General features: G+C 44.3%; 2 protein-coding genes across 2 annotated transcripts in view; one reads left to right on the forward strand and one right to left on the reverse strand.

The window, feature by feature from the left end:
* Window positions 1–260: 260 nt before the first annotated feature.
* Window positions 261–22832, reverse strand: LOC115460413 (2-iminobutanoate/2-iminopropanoate deaminase-like). Its single transcript, XM_030190190.1, has 7 exons — window positions 22659–22832; window positions 14861–14966; window positions 14056–14110; window positions 7586–7654; window positions 2609–2664; window position 1827; window positions 261–403 (listed from the first exon to the last, which is right to left on the reverse strand). The coding sequence occupies exons 1-7, from the start codon at window positions 22721–22723 to the stop codon at window positions 336–338; spliced, it is 420 nt and encodes a 139-aa protein (XP_030046050.1). The 5' UTR covers window positions 22724–22832; the 3' UTR covers window positions 261–335.
* Window positions 22833–23185: 353 nt separating this feature from the next.
* The window catches only part of LOC115479288 (ribonucleases P/MRP protein subunit POP1-like), a 111852-nt gene continuing 110271 nt past the window's right edge, over window positions 23186–24766 (forward strand). The window contains exon 1 of the mRNA XM_030217143.1: window positions 23186–23243. The gene's annotated coding sequence lies outside the window, so the exon portion shown is untranslated. The remainder of the gene's footprint in view (window positions 23244–24766) is intronic.

The raw sequence follows: 24766 nt of genomic DNA on the forward strand, positions 1-24766 counted from the left end.
GGTCATCATTTTCCATATTATGCTTGCTTGGTATTTAGCCTGAGTGATGGGCAGAGGCCAGAACCAATGTCTAAGAGGCACTTTCACACTGTTGCAATCAGAACAGAGACTGCCCTCAAACAATGGGACAGAAAGGCACATTAGATTTTCTGTTGCGTTAGAAAAAAAAATTCTACAGATGAGTTAAATATGATCCTGCCGTTTTTCAGGGATCTTGCCTTTTTTGGGGAGTGGCCAAATTCAACCCACTGCTCAAAAAATTCATTGGCATCTTTCTAGGACCACAAAGAACATAAAGAGAAACATTCCAAAATCAGAGATTTAGAGTTAAATTTTTATAGTGCTGCTGCTGCATCCACGATGGGGCCCAACACTGCTACTGCTTCAATTTCAACACCCCTCCCTAGATGAAAAAGAGAAAAAGTACAAAAAAAAAAAAAAATTAAAACCACAGCAATCTAAGTCTTCACTTAATTATAAACAAAAACACTGCCACCATAAGAGAACAAGAATCCCTCCTCCTCCTACTGCAGTGCTGAGGGTACAATAAAAATACTAGTATAAGTTTCTTGCTTTTGGGCCAATATAACATGTAGCTTAAATGACTGGCACATTTGCCAGCACGGATTTTAGTTGTTACAATCTCCCACTGAATGCAGAATACCATAGACATGGCTGCCAATGCTCATGTTTTCCCATATGAGCTCTTCACAAAAAGAAGTCTAGACTTCTACAGCAGGATTTACATACTATAGCCTACAGAGATTTTTTCAGGCCTAACTCATCATTCCTTAGGCTCCATCCAGTGCATGGAAGCAGCTTTATTCTTTTCACATGGAGAGAAGGCAGAAGGAGCTTGTAAATTATCAATGATGTGGGATGAGGATGAGGGTGAATGAGAGGGAAAGGAGAAAGGTAGGTAAGAGGAAATAAAAGTAGAGACTAGAATGGAAAGTGCTCCCCCCAACCCTAACACTTCCCTAAGGGAAAGAATAAGGGGATGAGGAAGGTAAGGGAGCAGCCTTCCTGGATCATGACAAGGTTGGCATCTTTTGCAAAATACAGTGGTAGTAATGTTTTAATCTGCCATACCCTGGGAAACCTTGCCTTGCCTCCTGCCTCTCCCCTTTTCTAGGATTCCCTCTGTCTGGTGAATAAAGTACCCTATATGGCCCTTCTCTTGAATATTTTGAGGACATATGCTCTAACTCCTTGTGACCACACACTAAAATGGTGGCAACTGGCAGAAAAGCCCCATATGAAGAGACACATTTCAGGATGCCATGCTAAGAAATTTAAATAAAAACCTTGTCTATAGCTCTGGGGTCTAACATACCACTTTTACCATTTTTCTCCCAGTCACAATAGATCCCCTCTAGTTCTATTATTTTGTTAGCTATCACCTTATATAAAAAGGTTAGACATGTTTGTTGCACTGGTGTGAATAAACTGGGTGGCCTTGGCCTTTGCACAGGAACAGGGTTTGGCCAGAGCAACAGGCAGCTCTGAGAACAGATTCAGCCTAAAACAGACGGGCAGACTGAACTATGAAAGCCTTAACTTAATAGAGGTGCATATGTCTATAGGCACCTGCTCTGCAGATGTTTTGTGGGTGTTTGCTGGTTCACTGAAACCCATCATGGGAATGACTTATCAAGCAGTCTAAGCTGTGACTACACTATCTGCACCTAATGCAAAAAATGGCTGCAACCATCAAAAAAAAAAAAAAAAAAAAGCGTAAACTTCAAAAGTGGACAGACCAGATTCAACAATATATTCTCTGGAAGGAAAAGTGCTCAGATGTCGCATGGAACATCAACCCAGACCCTGAGCAAAATCGGGTGGGGGTGGTGGTTTCCTCTCTTTTATGACAATTTAAATCACTGGTGTTCATATTCTATCAGTAAATCAATGATAACTTCAAAAAGTGGATCACGAACAGTGAAAGCTCACGGTATACGATTCAAACTCATTCAATAGAACCCATATCACAGGAATTATAAAGGAGCCAAAGTGATAATTATATTAGGCAAAGATCCTTCGCCTAAAATAAGTGTCACTTCATTTCCTTTACAATTCCTGTGATATGGATTCTATTAAATTAGTTTGAATCATATACCATGAACTTCCAGTTTGTGATCCATATCGTTAAAAATTACTGATAGAGTTAAAAAAAAAAAAATGAACACACAGTTGGTCACATAGGAGGTTTCTGACCAGTGACAATCATCACTAAAGAGTAACACCCCGCCCCCCCAGCCCGAATTGCTCAGGGTTTGGGTGGATGTTCCATGCGACATCTGAGGTCTTTCGTCTCACAAAACATATTGTGTAAATCTGGTCTGTTCACTTAGAGTTGAAGTTTACACAGTCGACAAACATAGCTAAATAATTTCAGGAAGTTAACAGCAGCACAATGTTATGTGTTTAGTAATTCATTTAACAAAATGTTAATAATCAACTACTTAAAATGAAGGTGAAAAACCTTGTATTACAAAACCTTTCAGGCAGTAAATCTGTATGTGTGGGCAAAAAGCAGAGGTGAAGAATAAAATCCAACAAAGTGAGAAAAAGGCAGATTCGTGTTTGCTTTACAGATGTTACTTACTTTGGGCAAAGCAGCAACCTGGTATGCTGCCCTGGCTGGGAAGTTATTCTGGAAAACTGAAAAGAAACAAAAAAAATAGCTTATTAAGAACATAAAATCTGCCATATTGTTGTCAGACTAAAGATCCATCAAGCCCAGGATCCATTTCCAACAATGGCCAATCCAGGTCTCAAGGATATGGTACAATCCCAAAAAAAGTACACAGATTCAATACTACTTATCCTCAGGGATAAACAAGGGTTTTGCCTAGGTTGACCTTAATAATGGCTTATGGACTTCACCTCCAGGAACTTGACCAACCCATTTTTTAAACAACTCCATTAACAGCTTTACCCAATCCTCTATGCCAGTGGTCCTAAACCTGGTCCTGGAGGCACCCCTGCCAGTCAGGTTTTCAGGATATCCACAATGAATATTAATGAGAGATTTGCATGCAGTGCCTCCACTGCATGCAAATCTCTCATGAATATTCATTGCGGATATCCTGAAAACCTGGCTGGCAGGGGTGCCTCCAGAACCACGTTTGTAGAATCCACTGCTCTAGGCAACGGATGCAAGTTGCTTAATTATGTGTTGAGTAAACAATCTGTTTTAATCATACAACTTTTAATATCTTCCAAGCATATCCCATAGTCTTTTTACATGGTGAGTAAACAGCTGATTCACATTTACCTATTCCACCTCCATCATTCCTCTCCTCAGCTGCCTCTTCTCCAGCTGAAGAGCTCTTTACCTCTTTAGCTTTTCCTCATTGGGGAGATAGAAGGGGCTTGTAAATAGCACCAGCCTATCTGGCAAGATTATGATCAGTAAAGTGGGATGAGGATGAATAGGAGGGATGAATAAGAACCTTACTTTGTATAGCTATAGTTTGGGTTGTTCTTCCCCATGTGCACTTATCCATATTGAATTTCATTTGCCATTTGGATGCCCAATTTCCCAGTCTTGCAAGGTTCTCTTGCAATTTCTCACAATCCACATTCGATTTAGAAACTTTGAATAAAAATTTGTGTCATCTACAAATATGAATACCCTCACTTGTTCTCTTTTCCATGTTATTTATAAATAGGTCAAAAAACAGCGATCCAGGGGAGCAAAATGTCGTCAGTTTGGAACGGCCGCCTAACTCCCAAGCTGTGCTCGGAACGTGGGCCTTTAGAAGGGTGAGAGTTCCTCTGTAAGTACTTGCTTGTGCTGAGAGTTGTAGGAAGGCACAGAGGACAAGCTGATGGTTTTTGACACCAATGCAAGGTGCAACCGTGATGGACTAGTTGGAGAACCACCAGTCAGAGGTTACAAGGGGCCACTTTTCCTGGAAAAAAAACAGCTTCCCTCCTACTGGCAGGTCACCCAGAATGGTCACGTGGACAGTGGCTATGCTCTGTTGGAGCTAGCCAAGTTTGTCCCTGGCTTTGATCAGAGGAGGGGGTGGGGCGTGGGTTGGCTGTATGCTCAGCAGGGCAGGAGGAAGAAGCATGGCTGGCACAAGTACCTTAGATGTCAGTGCCCTCAGCTGGAGAAACCTCACCTGGGGCTCAAGGAAAAGGGCCCGGATGCTCAAGGGTAGACGTCAGGAAAAGCTGGTGCACTGGGGTCAGAGACAGCCGCTGAACTGTCAGGGGTTCATGTGCGTGATTGATCCTGGCTACACAGATATTCCTGTGCTGGTACCTGCAGCATGGAGGGAGAGTTCCCCTCTCAGCACCAACTCTTCTCGGGAACCAGATCTCTCGGTGATCCGGTGCTCCCGTCACCTAGTGTCAAGGATTGATCAATGCCGATGCTTCTTAGGTTTTGCTCGATGCCCGGAATCAACATCCCTTTGGTGCAGATGAGGAGGATGTCGAATCCTCAGTGTTGGGTTTGATGTTGACTGGTCCCAGGGGGCCGTGCACCGCAGGTGGCATCAAGATAGGTATATACTGACGCACTTAATGCATGAACACGTGCCAATGATGTTACTGATGCATTAGATCTGGCTCCAAAATGTTCACAGTTTTGATCCTCTCTGGACCTCAGAATTCGTTTTTGCATCTGAATGCAATAAAGGGCAGTTGGTTTGGCCCCAAACACTGAAAAACCAGGAGGAGGTCCGACTGCACCAAGCACAGCCCTCCCTTCCCATGTCACGCAGCTTCCTCTGCTCTCCTCCCTTGCTTGCTTGGAAAAGGAAGTTTCAAACTCAAGTAATGATCAGCGCAAGTCCCGAGTTGCAGCCACTGGGAGGTCTGGCCAGGGTACGGCAGCGTAGCAGCATGTCCGGCTACTTGCTGAACCTGTGCGTCTTCTGGCCTCTGCTAACCTGCCCGAGTACAATGCTCTGGTGCCTCTACCATGCCCTAGGGAGAAAGCGAGCCTGAGTCCAGCTCCTCACCTCGTTCCATGGGTCCAGCCACCCCCCACCTCCTTTCTCTCCAGCTCCTCCTCACTCCCCCCATGGGTCCAGCAGCTCCAGCCAGCACTTTCTCCCGCATTCCCCCCCCCCCCCCCCCCGGTGCCACTCGAGGATATTCTGGTGTCATGTACACTTTCCTGCAGCAACCCGGTAGCAATTCACCAAGGTTGGCTCCGTGGCCTTCCTCCCGAGTGCCGCCCTCTCTAATGGCAACTTCCTGTTTGACGCTAAGCAGGAAGTTTCAGTAGAGAGGGCAGGACTTGACAGGAGGAAGGCCATGGAGCGGGCCTGTGTGAATCACTGACACTGCCACTGACTGCAGGAAAGTGTAAGTGACTCCAATACCTGAGTGACATCCGTGTGGAGGAGATTATTTTTTATTTATTTATTTTACTGTGGGAACAAGGCTTTTTAAATCGTTCCTGCGGGGTGGTAAAAAGTTTGTTCCCACATTCGCGGTAATTTTTTTTTAGAGTGATGCTGTTACCACGAATTTACCGCGATAACGGTAACTGTTTCATCTTTATTTTCTTCCTTACAATCCTAGGACACTCCAAGACAGCAGAAATACGTCCTGGAGAGAAACACAAAGTCCGAAAAGGGCCCAGCAGAAAAGCCCAGACAACTTTCCTGAAGAAATTACCGGAAGTCGGGGGGGGGGGGGGGGGGGGGGTTACCAGGCTCCCCTGTTACCCAGGTCGCCTGCTGCTGTGCATGCACTAAACTGCCCAGACTGGACCCTATAAGATTGAGGTGGCAAAAGGGGCCAGAGACCCCACATCAGAGCCTGACTGCACCTGTCCTCACTGTGCGTCAGGGGCCAAGTGAAGAGACAGGAAGCTAGAAGCAATCGAGCATGTTCCCTGTCCATCCCCCCCCCCCCCCCCCCCCCGAATAGAATCATAGCTCTGGAGCAAAATAAACACGAGGGAAAACAGATGACCCTCCCCCCTCCCCGGAAACCCCCAGATCAGATGACACGGAGGAGAGGATGCTGAAAGCAGAGACGAGTGAGAAAGTTTGTTTGCCAGCCCTGACTCGCGTACTAGCAAGATGGCCACCGAAGCGGTGCCAGCACAATGAGGGAAAACAACCTTGCACTTCCCTTGCAGGGAAACAAGCAAGGTCTCTACCAGCACAGGTCTTGTGACGCCGATGACAGCCTGCACTGCTGGCTGGACAAAGAGCCGGCACCGCTTACTGCGCCCCTCTGCGGGAGAAGTGTAATCATATCTGCAGCCATCCAAGCGAAAACGAAAGCAAAACTGCAGGAAGCTGCACAGCAAAAGAAAGGAACTGAGCATTTACTCCAGGACGCCGTCAGGAGTCCTGTCTGTGTCTTACTGCTGCCGGAGACACACATCTAACCCTCTTCTCCAACAGCCCTGATACTGGGAGCACCAGTGCCTCTCCTGAATTCAATTGTGGGCTGAGAACACAATGCCCAAATACTTGGCTTTTTAAAAAATTGTTTTATAAAGTTCCACTACACGGAGGAAGGAGAATGGAGAAGGACAGGAGAAGTCAGAAGGGTGGGAGCGGGACCTGATATCACCAAGTGTACCCCTAAAGGTGGCACCACTCAGCTGCACACCCCATGGCTCTACTGAGCTGAGAGACCCAGAACAGGAGCTGCTAACAGATGAGACCAAGAGCTTGTGAGAAACCGTCCATCCACATGCTGGAGCTAGAGAATACTGACCGACAAAGAAGCATTCATCCTATAAGACAGTTCATTTCAGCGATCTCTATATCTCCACCTGCTGGTAGATAGTCACAACCCACAAGCCTCTGGGATTCATCTGCTGCTGACACAAAGGAAGCTATAGAAATGTCAAGTAGTAGTAGTAATAGTTTCAATGAACTAGGATGTACCATGGCCACAGGAGTAACTAACTTGACTGCACAGGAGACAGAAACCCCTCAGCCCGGAGTCCAAGACCCAGAAAGGTCAGCCACCAACTCCGCAAAATTTACCCTGTTAGATTGTTTTTGTCTGCTTGGACCCAGGAAGCTCTCAGGGAACCCCTCCCAGACTGTGAAGGGGAGGGACCTGGAGCATGTACCCCCCAAACCTGGGACCCAGCACACTGGGTCACAGAACACAGAGACCCCCCCCCCCCCCCCCCACAAAAAAAAAAAAAAAAAAAAAAAGAAAAGAGAACATGGTGGAACTGGGAAAATTAGAGTTTATGTCTTAATCTACATTCCATATTAAAATGCTCATTCCAGAGGGAATCTTAAGTGGTCTCCCCATACCAGAACCGGGATGCACAGGATCTACCTATCATCTGCTGGAAACTAAGAATGCTGGCTTGTTCAGGGATGCAAAGGACCCCTTTTAGGGTGATATACCACTGCTTTTGTAGTCTGAGTCTCCATCGGCTGGCAGCAGGGCATGAACCACTCATTTGGATTGGTTTGGAGAGCCGATGAGGAAGAGGGAGAGTTTATCTGACTGGCTGCTGTGAATACCTGCAATACTATTACTGTGTGGGACTACAAAATTATACAAAAAGATCCAAAGTGCGTAAAAAATCTGCCATCAGTTGCACGCAAAAACAAACTACCACACCCCTTACACTGCTTGTAGACTTCATTAACACCACTGAAATCATTCATGTCAGCCAGCAAGACGGTAGTTTTCACAACTGGAAGAGAAAGCAATGCAATTATTGTGAGAGTCTACACTATAAACGCTATCAAATGGTAAAATTATGCCTTACCTGCTGATAATTTTCTTTCCTTTAGTAGCAGCAGATGAATCCAAGAACTGGTGGGTTATGTCCATCTACCAGCAGGTGGAGATAGAGATTACAAAGCTGAAGGCAGTGATACCAGACGGCCAGCTCCTCCTTCACCTCAGTACATGCCTCAACACCAAGCAGAATCAGACAAGAAACCAGGAAGCCTTCCTCACCAACCATACAAAATAGAAACTTGTCAGTCTGACTTAAGAGAAACCACGACTGCGATGGAGTCCTCTTCAGTGGTTTCTGTTCTCTTTCCCTTTTTTTGGAAACCAAAGACCAGAACAAGAACAGATAGGCAAAACAGCGCGGCTGACAAAGGGCAGGATCCTGGATTCATCTGCTGCTACTAAAGGAAAGAAAATTATCAGCAGGTAAGACATAATTTTACCTTCCTTAGCATATGCAGCAGATGAATCCAAGAACTGGTGGGATGTACCAAAGCAATCCCCACGTAGGGTGGGAAGTCGCCGCTCCCCGAGACAGAACCGCCGCTGCAAAGGCAGCATCTGAATAGTGAAAGCACACCCGTTCCGCCCAAGAATTAGATAGCAAACTCATGAAACGAGCCTGGAATGCCACCGGTGGGATGCAACCTTTCCAAAAAATCCACAAATTATCTGCAATCCAACGAGAAATAAAAAAAATCAGATCAGACCAGAGGCTACCATCCCACAGCAAGAACCAGCGTCAAAGACAAAGAGAAGATCTGAATGCTGAAAAACATGCAACATCTGCAAATACCAGAGAGCCCTCTGAACATCCAGAAGACGAAGCACCGTGTACTCCGTGTGAAAATCCCCTTCCCGAAAGAAGGTAAGAAAGAGGCTGAAAAAGAAAAGCCAAACCACAGCTGGAAAAGAAGAAGGAACTGAAAGCAAGGTCACTCCAGACTCAGCAAATCGCAGAAAAAACAGCTCGGAATGGCTGCGGAATGGCTGCACTAAAAATTCAGACTCTGCGTGCCGAAGAATTGGTGACCAAGAACACTGCTTGTAAGTTGCTAAGCGAAGCATTCTGCAAAGGAACAAAAGGAGTCCGAAGCAATGCTCAGTAGACAAGGAACCCCAAGTCAGACTCAGAGAATATGAACGAGGTTTCAGGGAGAAGGTCGCAGCAGCGGAGGAGCAAGGCTAGGCCATTCTGCAACCCATCCTGCAGAAAGAACTCAATCGCTGAGGAACAAACGGCCACAATGAAGAACAAGCGTGGGCCACAACCAGCCTCAAAAAATCCTCAACACTTGAGAATATGCGGTTGCAGTAGACCATGGACCACATACAAGATCACAACAGAACAGTAACCACAGCGTTCAAAGAACTCTGTTCCTCAGAGTCGACCTCTCAAAACACCAGGCTGAAAGACCAAAGTGAGAGGGATCATCCACTCAGGAGCGGACACAGAATAAGAGCCCGGAGTCAAGCGGATCCAAAACGAAGGCACCACCAGGAGCCTCACTATATCCGCATACCAATGGCGCCGTGGTTAATCTGGAGCTACCAGAATGGCTCGACCCCAGTGGAGAGCGATCTGAAAAGAACTTGGCCGCAGAGAGGCCATGGAGGAAACACTATTGCAGTACATCCTCCGGCCAAGGATGCAATAGAACAACCAGCCCTGCCGAATCACCCTCTCTCCGATGACAGAAGAAAGAAGGCACCTGGGCGTCCAGCTGGGACGCCATCAGATCTACCTAAGGAGCTCTCTACCTGAGGCCATGTTGGAGAAGCACTGGTGCGGAATAACCATTCTGCCGCGACCAGAAGATGGCGGAAAAGTGGAGGAGTGGCCTAGTGGTTAGGGTGGTGGACTTTGGTCCTGGGGAACTGAGTTCAATTCCCACTTCAGGCACAGGCAGCTCCTTGTGACTCTGGGCAAGTCACTTAACCCTCCATTGCCCCATGTAAGCCGCATTGAGCCTGCCATGAGTGGGAAAGCGCGGGGTACAAATGTAAAAAACAAACAAACAAAAAAAAAACCTCACCATAGGAAAAGCCTGCAAAGTGGGCCGCATAGAAATGCAACACGAGGTCCTCTGTCCATTCCATAGGGGCGACATGCCCTGATGACCACAGTCTGATGAGTCCCACTCTGTCGAAGCAGCCATCGCCTCATCTTCTCTGACACCAGAAGCACCGCCTAGCCTGCAACGTGTCCTGATGTGCTAGAAGACGAACAGCACCAAAAGCAGGTCCATGCGGGAGATCGGCTACACCGTCCGCTGTGCCATCCACCACCCCGGAGATGGAAGGAGGAGGCAAAGGGCTTCCAGTCCGAGAAACTCGCATCAGTGACCATCACAATCCACCAAGGCATTCCTTCCATCCGGAATTCAACCCCGTTAACAGGCAAGAGCTGCTAGTTAAACCTTAAAGATCTGTACGTGAGACCTAAGACCATCCTGCAAGAAGGCTAATATGTGTGCAAAGAGGCTTGAAATGGAGATCAAGCCCATTAGGAGCTGTTTCGAAACTCGCCAGACATGAGCACACACAGCTACAGTTGAGCATATTCTTGCCAGAAGTAAAGTTGCAACAATATCGCCAGCATATTCTTTCCTTATCCATTTTGGCCTTTCAAGAGCCAGACTAAGACCAAAGCGGGAGAGATCCTCCATCTGAATGGGACCCTGATGGGGAGACTGTGACTTAGAGGAAGGCGAACGGTTTGCCTATCAGACAATGAATCAAGCCCACACAGCCCGGTTTCCTGGGCCAATCCAGAGCAAACTGAAATCACCAATCCCCGATGACGAAGAACTCTTAGGACAAAGTCTTCATCAGCCTTGGCTGGCTCCAGCCAAGGCTGAAGGAGCATCTATGCCTTCTGAACCGACCTCCCATCTCCTGCTGAAGAACCTGGAAACTCTAACGTGTCACCATGAGATCTATTAGGGGAGTGCACCACCAGTTACCAGCTGGATGAAGGAAGACTTCTGGAGCAGATGCACAAGAGCTCCGGCATAAGACATCACTACCAAGGGCACTGCTGTAGAGCCCAGAACCTGAACATAATCCCAAGCTTGGGGAAATTTGTTCTCAAAGATTGCGCTTCCCGTTCTGGGAAAGACACTTGGTCCTGGGTCATGTCAAATCATATTCCCAGATATTCCAAAGTCTGCGCTGGGACCAGATGACATGTGCAGATTGTTAACCCAGCCTCAAGACTACAAAAGTGCCATGACCCAGGTAGTCACTTGACAACTCGTCTGCTCCAACGAGGCCCTGATCAGCTAGTCGTCAAAGTAGGGATGTACTCCAATTCCTTCTTTTCTCAAGAAGGCAGCCATCACCAACATAACTTGGCAAAGGTTCTGGGCAACGTAGCTAACCTAAACAGCACTGCGCAAAACAGAAAGAGATGTCCTAGACTTCCAAGGCAAAGAAAACACCAGTGCGAGGACTAAAAGGAACAGGCCAGAGGTCCAGAACCGCCAGATACACCCCCAGTGACACAGCTCCAAGGATTGGTCCACTGGGGGAGGATCTGGTTCCAGGATGCTGGGCTTGATGGACCCTTGGTCTTTTCCCAGTATGGCGGTGCTTATGTGCTATGTACCCAGGGGTCGGGGCCTACTCCAGTGAGGCCAGGTGTTATGCCTTCCTATCATCAGGAATTTTTTTTTTCTTTCCGAGTGAATTGAGAAAACAAGAGAGGATTCTAATTGCCAGTCTGTCCTGGCAGGAAAAAGTATCCATTTTGTGCTGCAGGGGAGAAGGAACAGCACCTGTAAAATGCTCCCCAAAAGAAAGGCTGACAGACTGAATTAACTACATTTATACAGTAGAAAAATAATCCAGTACCCCTGCTCAGTTTCTGGCTCTAAAGGCCATGCAGCATGTGCTGTCAGCATGCCCTATCCCACTGCAGACATTCGCTGCCTTGCCTGACTGCCCCAGCCTACCTTGGCCCGGAGCTCCAGCATCTCTGCTGTCCCCAGCCCTCTGGGTGCACTTAGAAGGAAATTCCCTACTTAGTACTTTGCAACAGCATTAGCCACTGAAAAACGGCACGAAGCTAGCCAGGCCAATTGAATTATTATCTGGTATATGTACTGCCAAAGGGAGCACTTTTGGAAAGCCTGGAAGCTGCAGGGGAAGCCTGGGGAAATACATCCAAATAGGGTGAGCAGGCAAGAGGGTTGGGAGGATGGGGACCCACAATCCTCAGGTAAGGCCCTGCAGGACCGAGCAAAAGCCAAACTAAGTGCGACTGGGGGCTGCGGAGCTGAGCTCCGAGCTGACAAGTATGGTCCTGAGACTGTGACCTGGGAGAAGCCGTTAGGCTAAACCATGCTTTGCAGACAGGGGAGCTGGGACAGGAGTATGTCAAGATGACCCCAATGTCCCATCCTGCACATCCTTTAAGACCATTCCATCCTCCATCAGCAGGGTGGATTCTTTTTTGTGCCTGCAGCCAAAGAATCAAGGTAATGTAAGCCTACCAAGCTCATCCTGAGCAACAGAAGAAGGAGTCGTGGCCCAGGCCACCCTGAGACTAGAAGCTGGGGTGACCCACTGAGCTGAAATGAGCTCATGCATAGCCTCATGTACAGGGAACAGCTTCCAGTGTGCTATACATCCCAGGAGTAGAAACGGAGGGGTTTTGTCACCCCTAGCTATAAAGAACATAATTCCCCCCCCCCCCAAGGAGGAATTAGTTTCAACAGCTGTAGGAACATGCTTATCAACCAGAATCTCTCCCTCCTCAACTCCTTCAGAAAAACAGGAGGCAGGGAAGCTGCTGCCAAACCCGATTCAGGCTGAGAGGAAGATAAAGAAGCCAAAGAATCTGTCAGAGACAGGTTCCAAATGTCTCCCTTCACTCACAGAATCCAAATTACAGAGGCTAAGAAGCTTGCAAGGACCCAGAAACCTTCAACTGCCGTTGAAAGAGACAGGCACAAGACTGTGTATGCTGAGGAAACCTTTGCAGAATATAAGCTTGATTTTTTTTTTTTGCACTGAAAGAACAAAAGCTGGGAAAGAAGGCACCAGAGGCCCAGGAGTTACAATACAGTCAAAACCTTACCAGCATATGTAAAAGATCCAGAAATATGCCCAGCTTGAAGAGGCAGTATGAATCCCCCACAGGTGTGGGAATCAAATCATGCAGATTTCAAATGGTCGTGGGAACCTGAAAAACCGTGTCGGGGGGACGTCAGCTGAGGAGAGAGGGGCCATGATTTCACAGCGTGGGAAGACAAAGATTCACCCGCCAAAAAAAGGCTGCTCTGCTGAAATGCCCTCGGAACATCCTGCCATTTCTCCAATGCTGCTCTCTACTTTCCATAGCAAGAGCAGTACTGACGAAGCTCTGCAGCCATCACAAGGAAAAAGCAAATAAAAATTGCAAGTAAGCCTGAAGGAGGAAAATGTAAGGAAACACTCAAATCTCTAGGAACAAGTTCTGAGTAACCACTCTGGTCCCAAGTATACTGGTTGCAGCAGAGTCAACTCCATCCAACATTTAAATAGCCAGGTAAGCAGGTAATCCTTTTTCTCTTTTTTTTTTAACTCTCTGAGGAAGTGGCTGGATAGGTCTTTGGGGGGGGGGGGGGGGGGACGGGGACCTGGCACCCACCAGGTGTACCCCCTTAAAGCCGGCACAGCTTAGCCTAAGCGCCCCCAGGCTCAACTGAACTGGGAAACCCAGAACAAGAGCCACAACACAGATTAAACCAAGAGCTTGACACAGACCGTCCGCTTGCTGGAGACAAAAACACACCAACTAATAGAAACACTAACCAAGGAGCATACAGTCCTGTAAGACAGAGCACTATCTCCACCTGCTGGTAGATGGTCACAACCCACAAGTTTCTACTGCAGGTGCTAAGGAAAAATAGGGGAATGCAGCAGGGCTGAACAACTATGTACTGCAAAGAAACAAGGTTGCTGTGACCAACATACTTTTCTTCAATTTTCAATTGTTTTCTTTTGTTTTTGCACAGTTGATTCTTAAGCATTTTTCAAACAAACTGTTTGAGGTTGACCAATGGATTCTTGTGCTTACACATTTTACAAACACTTCACCTTTTAAGAGGCCATTTTCCAGCAGAAGAAAGGAAGGGGATGAGAGAAGGCTGCCATTAGAGCGACAACGCATTACATTTAAAATAGCAATGTTGATTTACAAAATTCTACATGGCCAGGGTTGACGCAGCCTTGAACTTTTCTAAGTAGCTATTCTAATTTTTGTTTCCAGTCACATTAAAATTGTGTTATCCTTTGATGAAAAACATTTCAATTAAAATCTCAGTAAGAGGATTGCCTTGTGCTCCCCTGAGTGAATTCATTCCTCACCATTGCAGTAGTTACAACCTGCAGCTTTCAGAATTTCTCCCATATTCACAAGAGCCTGTTGGAGTAAGAGCAAAAAATGGCGTTAGCAGGACCCAAAGGTGTAGTGTATGTGTTATAAGCTCACAATTTAGCTGAGTGCCTGATTTTAAGATTTTAACAGAAAGGGAGAGGGGAAGAGGAAGAATCCATCACTAGTATTTGCAGCTGTACTATGAACTGATCTGGCAAACACAAAACCATCACAGGACACCCAAGATCAGCTTGCAATGTTTTCCTACATAGCAGGAGTGCACAAGATGCACCCTGTTAGCTGCAAAAGACTTTGCGTTCTATTCCTGGGGCTGGGATGGTGCATGGCAGCATTCACAGCACCTGTGGGGAGGTCAGCTCACTTAACATAGACGTCTAGGGTACAGATTCAGAGATCAACCTCCTACTCTGTGACCTCTCGTCAAGGATTGCTACTGAAATGACCGGGCAAAACCCAGTGGTTCTCAGTTTAGTCTTTGGGCCACATCTAACCAGTCTGGTTTTTGGAATATCCACAATGAAAATGTATGAGAGAAGTGGTATATGCATATCTTTCTTATACATATTACTACTACTACTATTTAACATTTCTAGAGCGCTACAAAGTGTACGCAGTCAGACAGGCTGGGTGGGCTCTTGGGAAAAATCTACTGCTTAGTACTAATATATATGCATCCTGCACAAAAGGATTTAGCATATTTGGAAATTTCTTTATCACCCCCTCCTTCATAATACCTTATCTTTAAAAAACTACCAATAGAAATTAACTTCTTACCTGTTTAGCTTCCTCTAACACACCACCAGCTACAAGTTGTCCAGATGCGGGGTCCATGCCCAACTGTCCAGAAATATACATGGTCTTCTCTACCACCACAGCTTGGCTGAAAGTTGGAGATCAAGCCATTAGAGAAAAGCACCGACAGATGTTAAACAAGGCTCAGTTTCAGCCAAGGAGATCTTACTTTCCCTGCAGATGTTCCCAGTTTCAACTCTTCTGCTGCTTTGGTTTTCAAAGTGACCATTTTGTAAGTTAAATTCTCATTGAAAAGCAACACATTACAAAAAGTATTTAAGCAATTGATAAAGATTTGCAACATATGTTCTAATTACGGTTTCCATAATATATATTACTTTGTATATACGTGAAAGTTAAGAAGATGCTTCTCAGCTAGATTTAACACCGGTCCTACAAAAGAATATATTGCTCTCTAATTAAATCTAATAACCTAGGAAACTGCCCAACAGGCCCACAGTGCTCCTGAGTGAAATCAATTTAATATTTATACCCCACTTTTTACACGGAATAAACTGGTTTAAGGCAACTCACGATATTTTCCATACACAATAAAGTGCTACACACCATAACAATGCAATGAGTCTCCTTCTAGCCCAAATAAGGAGACATAATTCATATTTGTTGGTTGTACCAACATGTCATGCTTTCATTGCATAACTTCACAAAACATTTTTGAGAGAATATACTACCTATACATGGATAAAACTGTGTTTTACTCACATGATAAATTCTATACCAACATGAGTATTTGTAGCATTTTAATAGTTTGCTGTAGGACTTATTTTTAAGGGGTAATGAGACTTTCAAAACGTGATTACGCTACAGATTTAGGGCCCTGTTTACTAAGCCGCGTTAGAATCTTTAATGCGCGTTAACTGTGTATGCGTCTACATGGTTAGTGCGTGCGCTAATTGTAGGCGTGTGAAAAATGTTAACGCACCTTAGTAAATAGGTCCCTCAGACTTAGGGTTTTAGCTCAATCCTTCATTTCTGAGTCCATGATTGTCAGGCAAGAATCAGTTTTGAGAAGATATGCAATGAAAGCAGGATAGATTGGTACAAACAAAAAATATGAGTTATGTCTCCTTATTCTCCACGCTGCATAAGCTCATGAACACATTCATTAACGGATGTCCCAGATGCGTTTGTCTGTATGCAAATGTTAGCATTTCAATGATCACTTTTCTAGTTAATGTCTATGGAGTTCATGTAAACTGAAAGTATGCCAGGCAACATGAATTTAACTCGCTCCTTCAGATGTTTGTTCATGTATTTCAGACTCATCATCATATCTATTTTAAACTGAAATTCTTCCATTCTGACACCAAGAACATGTAAAAGCATCAGTGTATCTGGAATTAAGAATAATTTGTTATGAAGTCTGCTTGTTTATTCTTAATTTGTCCTCTATATGATTTAAATGTATACTTTTATTTACCAGTACACTAAGATATGAGTGAAATATGTTTGTGCACTGTAGTAACCCATACATGTCTGTTTTGTCCTATTGAGTTATTTTTTTGTTTTTATTTGTATTTTAGATAAAATTACTGTCTCTGATGCAGGTTGAAGCCCAAACATGGCCATGTCCTACAGTTTCAACATCCAGGCCATGAGGGCTAGGGTCTAGATGGTGGGATACAGAAGATATCATCGTTCTGCATGATAAGGGTCCGAAAACATGGTTGTTCATGGTTGTTCAGAGGGTACTTCTAGAAGTAGAGGGAACCATATCTGTCTCACCCAATAGAACATGATTAAGATCATGGTTGTCCGGTCTTCCTTGAGTTTCAAAGTCTTCCTTATTAAAGGAATGAGAGGATATGCATATAGGAGAACCTCCTTCCAAAGCAGGAGGAAAGTTCTGACACTAGTCTTGTGTGATCTGAGTCTTGAGCAGTACTGAAGGACTTTGTTGTTGAGGTGAGTGGCGAAGACATCCACTGAAGGGGGGGGGAGGGGTCCTATGCTCGGACGATTTTGTGGGCTATGCCCATACAGAGAGACCACTCATGCGGTTACATGACCCTGCTCAACCTGTCCGCCAGACTGTTTTCCTTACCTACCAGTTATGTGGCTCTGAGCATCATCCTGCAGCTGAGAGCCCATTGCCACATCATGGCTACTTCTTGACACAAGGGGTAGGATCCTGTACCCCTCTGTTTGTATCAAAATGATCTGGTTTCCAAGCTGACCTCTGAAAGCCTTTAGAGCGTTCCAAATCACCCGAAGTTCCAAGAGACTGATATGAAAAGTGACCTCCTGGGAGGACCAAGTCCCCTGAGTGTGAAGTCCATCTACATGAGCTTGCCAACCTAGGTTAGATGCATCTGTGGAATTTGGAATGGGAGTACCAAGAATCAAATTGAACTTAACCACCAATGGAGAGACTGCTTGAGTACTGGAGTAACCTCGGTGACATCCATTAGGCACTCTGTGGCTCGATACCACTGAAAAGCTAGAGCCCACTGGACTCTCTTGAAATGCAGACATGCCATGGGAGTACATGTATGGTGGAGGCCATGTGGTTTGACATCTGCCGAGCTGTAACCTGCTAGCTGCTGCAAACCTGGTTGCAATTGCAATGAGTGCTGTTGCCTGATCCTGGGGGAGAAAGGGACAGATCAAACTTGAGACTAGCAGGGCTCTTATGTTCTCCAATTATTGGATGGGCTGGAGTGGGACCGGATAGTTTTCTACATTGATTCTTGAGAAACCTCCCACGATGTGCTCTTGACCAGCCAATCATCTAAACAGGGATCTTGCCAGGTACTTGTGACCTGGACTGGCCACTGTGTGAAACAAGATACTGGGCTTGATGGATCTTTGGTCTGTCCTAGTATGGCAATACTTATGTTCTATTTGCTACTATTGTCAATGAAATCACACATCCAGAACACTGGATAAATGTTGTTATACAAAACTGATTCAGTTAATGGTAATGTTGGTCATAACACTTTAGGTTTGTCTTACAATTTACCTTTCTGTCAGGATTAATTTTTGTGTCTGTAAGTCTTCTTGTTGGGTCTATTAGAGCATGACAAAAGCTACTCAAAATGGAGCTCCTAAATTAGTAGCTATTTATTTTCCTCAAGAGCATATTTCACTTTATGTGCATGGAATTAAAAGATTGCCTATCCTTTGGAGAGTCAAGTCTAAACTGGTGATCTTGCCAATTAAGGTACTGCATGGAAATACATCCCATTTTCTGCCTTTAAAATCTGATACCCCTCCATGCGTGTGTAGGTCTCATTTTGACAAGACAATGATTTACTAGCTACTCTTGCAGTGAGCACTTTGCTGAGACATGTGTAGTCATTTTCTGCTGCTCTTCCTCTAACCTACTCTCTGAGATCAGATCAAAGTGCATTTTATAAATTTTAGTAAACAGTGTTTAAAGGCTTACTTTTTAAAGCAATTTTTTTGAATATTAGTTTTTATACTGTTTTCAAATCAGTTTTAAGTTTGTATGCTTTTTATGTTATGATATTCTGTTTGCTTATTATGTAATATATATTTCACTGTAATCCACTACGGATCTAACTGAAACTAGAGAACAAATACCAAGGTGTCACTGCTCCGGTTGTTCACTCTGCTCCACTATTACTACTGCTATTAAACATTTCTATAGCGCTACTAGACTTACGCAGCGCTGTACAAATTAACATGAAAAGACAGTCCCTGCTCAACAGATCTTACAATCTAAATTGGACAGACGAACAGACAGCTAGGGGTGGGGAAATTGCAGTGGTAGGGGTGATAAGTGAGGGTGTTGAGTAAGGGAGTCATGGTTAGGAGTCGAAAGCAGTAGCAAAGAGGTGGGCTTTAAGCCTAGACTTGAAGACACTATCCAGCAAATGATATTGTCGACTTTAGAGAGGGGACTGTAGAAATACTATACCATTATCTCTCCCCATGCCTGTCTCACTGAAGCTAACAGTCAAAGCTTGGGCTGTTCATATTTCAGGGTTTTCTATTTCAATTATTGTCTGCATCCTTCTGTTTCTGACTTGTAATTACTTATTCTTTATTTAGTTATGCTCTGCCTGTTTTGTGTATATGACAGAGGTGAGGCTTTTTTCAGCTAGCAAAGAGTTTCTGCATGGGAGATTTCCGGAATCATGATTCTAATAAGAGGTGTACTAATGTTCTAGGGCAGTGTTCTTCAACGCAAGGCCGGGAGTCAGTGCTGTTATGTGGCAAGTTGTAAAAAGGGATTTTAGAGCATATAGAAGACTCTGTAGCATCTCTGGTAACATACATAGCAATGGAGCCGAAAGAGAGGCATGCTACTACTACTGTGGAAATGGGTGCGATATGTGCAAAAATATTTCTGGGGTTGTACCCACAAACCCCCATGCTGTATTCCCCTTATAAATAAGGAACAGTGTGTGTGTGTGTGTGTGGGGGGGGGGGGGGGGGGGGGGGGGAGGGGTGGGCGAGGGAGAAATTGAAAGGAAATGAAAGAGTGAAATTAATTCCAAACAAAAAAAACAAACAGAGAAACGGGGCATGCATACCCCCTCTTTGTAACTGTTATTTTTTTGTGATTAAGCACTACTACAGGATAGACGGGAAGCAGGGGGTTAGTGCGTGTATTGGCTTGTGGACTGAAGACACTAGAATGTCACTAGAGCTGAGACTGAGGCCAGCAATGTGTAATATAGCATGGAGAACGGAGAGAAATTGAACTAGCAGGAAAAATAGCATGTTCGTTTGGCCCAAACTTCTAAACATACTTTGCCAAACATTTGCTGCAGTTTGTGAAACTGAATATACTGTACAAGCATGGTCAGTGACAGGTCAAAAAACAGGGCAAATAACCTCAAAAGAATAGGTAAAACTATTTAATTGGAAGGCAAATGCTTAGCTTTACATCTAAAAGATACCACTTGCCTAAAAGTACAACGGATGAAAGACACCACAAATTACTTGAATTTTTAAACAAATGAGCCTCAATTGCCCAGAGCTGATAAGTCAAAACTTGTACATACACATACAGCTCAACATTGGGCTTCTCTCACAGGCTTCAACCAGTGAACTGCAAAAACACCAGTGGAAAACTCCCTAAAAAAGGGAGAAAAAAACCCCACTGACAAAAAAAAAGCAAATACACCAGTTGTATGCATAAGTTAAATCAAATTTCGTGCTGTTCCCTTAACCATGTCACAAAAATGTAATAATGAAAAAGTCTATTTTAGTAGTGCCATAGGATATCATGAGCAAGCCTCATATTTATTTATTTAGATTTTGCTCACACCTTTTTCAGTAGTAGCTCAAGGTGAGTTACACTCAGGTACACTGGATATTTCTCTGTCCCAGGAGGGCTCAAAATCTAAGTTTGTGCCTGAAGCAATGGAGCAGCAGCGGGATTTGAACTGGCCACCTCTGGATTGCAAGACCGGTGCTCTAACCACTAGGCCACTCCTCCACTCATAACAATTTATGTGACGGTATCTTCCTAACTACAGCAAAAATGTTTTCTACATTTTTGGGATCTTCCCAGGTATTTGTGACCTGGCTTGGCCACTGTTGGAAACAGGATGCACAGCTCAATGGACCTTTGGTCTTTCCCAGTATGGCAATACTTATGTACCTCAAATTTCTTCTAACCATTTGTATCAAATTGGGCTGCTCCAGTGAAAAAATCCTAACCCTGACAAGGGCCCCCTTGATTTGTAGCCTGCTTCAGGAGGAGGAACCAACAAACTCTATAAACTTGCAAACAAAATTGCGACCACAGCTTAAGACGCCAATCAGAAGAAAATCTAAAACCGTACATCTTGGGTCAAAAACAAAGCAAAAAAAAAAAAAAAACAACTTATGGTCCTTCTGGCTACAATGATGTACCCTAGGCACTTGCTGTTTATTGTATTTTAGACAGTTTGTGCTCTGTAAGTCTTGTTCTTGTCATTTAGTTTGACCAATGAACAGAAGATTACAAGAACAAAATTGCATATATAACTATTTGTACTGCAACCGGTGGTACGTTTCAATTCAATACTTTTATTGCCCAAAGGCCACCAAAACTCCTTCCCTTACCACATTTGTAATGACCTGTCTGCTGAGTGTTGGGGATAGTCCATACATCGAAATAAGAAAGTATGTCTACCAAAATTTTTATTTCAAGCATAAGACACCATACAACGGGTGTCCTTAAAACCTTCATGAACTGCCAATACCCCCCAATATCGTTTCACTATCCTGGCTACTTTGGGGGACAAAGTCAGTATACTTGAGAATACATACTGTACAGGATTCCTCTGTTTTAACTTGTTTCTGTAACAACAGTTCCCAGATGTTAAAAAAGGCACATTTACAAGCAGACTTAACGATGTAAAGCTAAGCATTTGCCTTCCAATTAAATAGTTCTGCTTATAATTAAAAGGAAATTTTGGAGTAAACTGGTTTAAGATTTTTGGCAGATCAAAGATTACCATTCTTAAAGTTCTGGCTTTATCCTAGGGTTTACCAGAAAGTTCAGACAATAGTAATTGGATGGAATATTTGGAGGACATTAAAAATGTAATCAGCTAGGAGTTACATAGTGCTACTCTTGTAGAGTACTGCAATCAATAAATAATTCCACAAGGTTTAAAAATACAAAGAAGTCCTAAACTATTCCCTGAAGAATTTGTAAAATTATGGAACAGCATGTTGAACCAATGTTCTCTAGACCTTATGTTACTGTTGATACAATCATTACAGGTTAAAATAGGAGGAAATTAAACAGTAATTGGATGAGAAGAAGCGTAAATTGCAGTCTATGAATGACTATGAGAGCTCACTAAGTGAGTTTAATGAAAAAGTGTAAAGAACTGAAATCAGCTAAATACGAGAAATTTCAAACGAGATACTGTGAAGGATATGTATATCAATGGATGAAAGTTGCAGATAACAGAAAATGAAAATACAACCCCAAAAAAGTACGCTTTGGATTATCTACAGACTCGTCTACTCTAGTGCGTGGTGAGATTGAGAGTGGAGAACAGTCGGGGGGGGGGGGGGGGGGGGGGGGGGGGGCGATAGCCACCAGCGGCTCCTGGCGAGGCCGAGGTACTTGGGAGAGCAGGAACAACAGAGAACAAACAATACTCGTCCATCAACCACGAGAGACAATTTATCAAAGTATGACCTTTACTCCCGATGAAATATCAGTATTATCTAAGGGACTGTCGTTTGTCCCTACTAGAAAACATGATGAATTTCAATTGTGTTGATCTAGCAAAGTTTTTTTTTTTTCGAGTTTTACAACTTAAGATCCACTTTGCGAATTCAGATATACAGCATGCACTTCACCCACAGAGCTGGCACCTATGCTTTGAGTTTTACATCTAAAAGTTACCGTCAAACTGCTTCCTTTTAAACTAATTTAATCACGTGACTCAGTCCCAATAAACTACTGAAGATATACTGGACCAATCCTAGAGCCCCTGGACAAAATTAAATTGAAGTCATCCATTGCATTTCCAAATTTAAACCCAGCTTTTAAATCAAACATCCAAATATCTTCTAAGAAATATAACCTGCGTGCAATATTACCACCCAACTACTTGGGTCCCCCACCGCATGCCCTACCTCAACTCAGTGTTATACCAACGCAAAGGGGCTTGAAATGCCCTAGTTGTTAAAAAGGATTTGTGCTCGTTCAATCGAGCTTTTATTAGTCGACTGCTTCTGCCAATGTAAACTAAAAAGCAGGGGCAAACTATAGCATAGATCATATTTTTACCGATAGCTTTCCTTAAGGGTGCATTTTACATTTCATTAATATTACCTGTAGGGTCCAATGGCCGCCGGGGCTTTAGCAGTGGTAATGATCCGCCTGACCAGTGAAGCCATTTTTCCTTCCTTCTATAATCGATCTTACTACACGTTTAGCCACCTGCAACACACAGTGCAAACTGCTTACTATACCTGCGCGCCAATGGAAATAACAGTTCCAACCCACACCCACCTCCAGTCTATTAAACCTCCTCGTCCAGTCCTGACCTCACTCTTCACAGCGAAGGCGGATCCTTTCGGAAATTCGGAATGAGGCTCGGAACGCTACATTTTTTTTTACAGCACGTGAGGTGACTCGTTATACTACAGCTAGTAGGCGTGGCGTTTGATCGGGATGGGGAGGGGAGGGGCAGGATCAAGCAAGGAGGTTGAAGAAAATACGCCCACGTAGGTTTTCAGCACGAGCTCTGTGATTGGTGGCTCGGCTAATGGCGCCCAAGTCTTTTCATTGGCTTGTAAGCACAGTATTGGTGTGTGGTGCATGCGCAGTGTTCCTGTCAGGTTTTTGCTGAGTGGCTACGGAGCTCGTGCCTGTGGGGCTTTGGCGTGGGGCTGGGTTGGCGGCTTATGAGTTGAGGTAAGTAGTGGAGGCTAACGAGTGAGTTGTGGTGGGCTGCAGAGACGCCTGTCGTTCCGTTTGTGTCTTGTTCTGGCTTTGTATTCGATCGTATGTTTTTCATTCATTCACTTGTTTGTCAGGCTCAGTCACAAGTTTGCCCTTGATCACACGTGTTTGTGTGATTACTTTGTTGCTTGCTTATTTATGTGCTTACTGCTTTAGTCATTCGTTTTGGTTTATTAGTGTAAAATGCTTTTAGGCTCTGGTAAGACTGAGCACATAGAGGGGTCAGTGCGGAAGTCTTAAAGCCCTTTTTGTAATGCGTAAGAACATAAGAACAGACATACTGTGTCAGGCCAATGGTCCATCCAGGTCACAAGTACCCGGCAGAAACCCAATTAGGAGTAGCCTAGTGGTTAGTGCAGCGGACTCTGATCCTGGGGAACTGGGTTCGATTCCCACTGCAGCTCCTTAACCCTCCATATCCCCAGGTACGAATAAGTATACTATGTAAACCGCTTTGAATGTAGTTACAAAAAACACAGAAAGCCGGTATACCAAATCCCCCTTTCAATTAGTAGCAACACTATTTTCTCACACAGGCGTAACACCAAGATTTTGCTTCTCGTAGTCACCAAGTAGTGTGCAAACAGGACAAAAAATATATTCTGTGTACTCCTCAAATGGAGTAGACTAGTAACCTAGTTTCTTGTGATCTTGGTTAAGTCATTTAGCCTTCCATTGCCTCGGGTACAAACTTAGGGCCCTGTTTACTAAGGTGTGCTAACATTTTTAGCATGTGCTAATCATGTAGACATCCATAGGAATATTATGGGCATCTACCTGGTTAGTGCGCGCTAATGCATAGTATGCGCTAAAAATGCTAACATGCCTTTAGCGCAGCTTAGTAAACAGGGCCCTTAGAGTGTAAGCCTTGTGAGAACAGGGAAATACCTAGCATATTTGTATGTAACTCATCTTGAGCTAACCACTGAAAAAGATGTGAGCTAAATCCAAAATTAGTAATGTGGAAGAGCACGCTGGATGTACGCGTGCATGGCTTTTCACAAGTGGCTGAATTTGCATGTGCTAGAATGCTGTTCTGTGCATAAAATTTTTGCACTACCAATATTTCTGTGCAGAATAGCATTCCAGTACATTCACATACATATGTATGTGCTGGTACAGTATTTTTGTGCTCAGACCTGTACACGTATGCAGTTCTCCGGCAATTTCCTCATAGTTCCGCCACACCTCTCTCCTTGGTTCATTTTTACCTGTGCTCTTCATGGAACCCAGAAAAAAGTTGTGGGTTTTATATGCTTGGTGTAAAGAGAAGAAACAAGCATGAAATCCTCACTGATGCTGACAGCAGAAGAACAAGCTAACGTTTCATGCGGCCTCATACATTATATGTTAATGGCCCAGCATTGAACTCAGTGTTTTGGTCTTCTGCAAACTTCTGTATTTGTGCTGAGTAGCTATTAACTTTATTAGTATGGGTTTTAATTGTGCTGCGTATTGGTGTTTATGCAAGGATT

The sequence above is a fragment of the Microcaecilia unicolor genome, chromosome 1 (assembly GCF_901765095.1).
Source record: "Microcaecilia unicolor chromosome 1, aMicUni1.1, whole genome shotgun sequence".
NCBI lineage: Eukaryota > Metazoa > Chordata > Amphibia > Gymnophiona > Siphonopidae > Microcaecilia > Microcaecilia unicolor.

Bases quoted from the DNA above. Each gene is read 5' to 3' on its own strand.
- LOC115460413 (XM_030190190.1), bottom strand. From the start codon at position 22,723: ATGGCTTCACTGGTCAGGCGGATCATTACCACTGCTAAAGCCCCGGCG. The intron at 7,655-14,055 runs GTGAGGAATGAA...TTTCTCTTCCAG, and splicing joins AGGTTGTAACTACTGCAATG to TTGTGAAAACTACCGTCTTG. The intron at 2,665-7,585 runs GTAAGGGGTGTG...GTTTCTTTTCAG, and splicing joins TAATGAAGTCTACAAGCAGT to TTTTCCAGAATAACTTCCCA.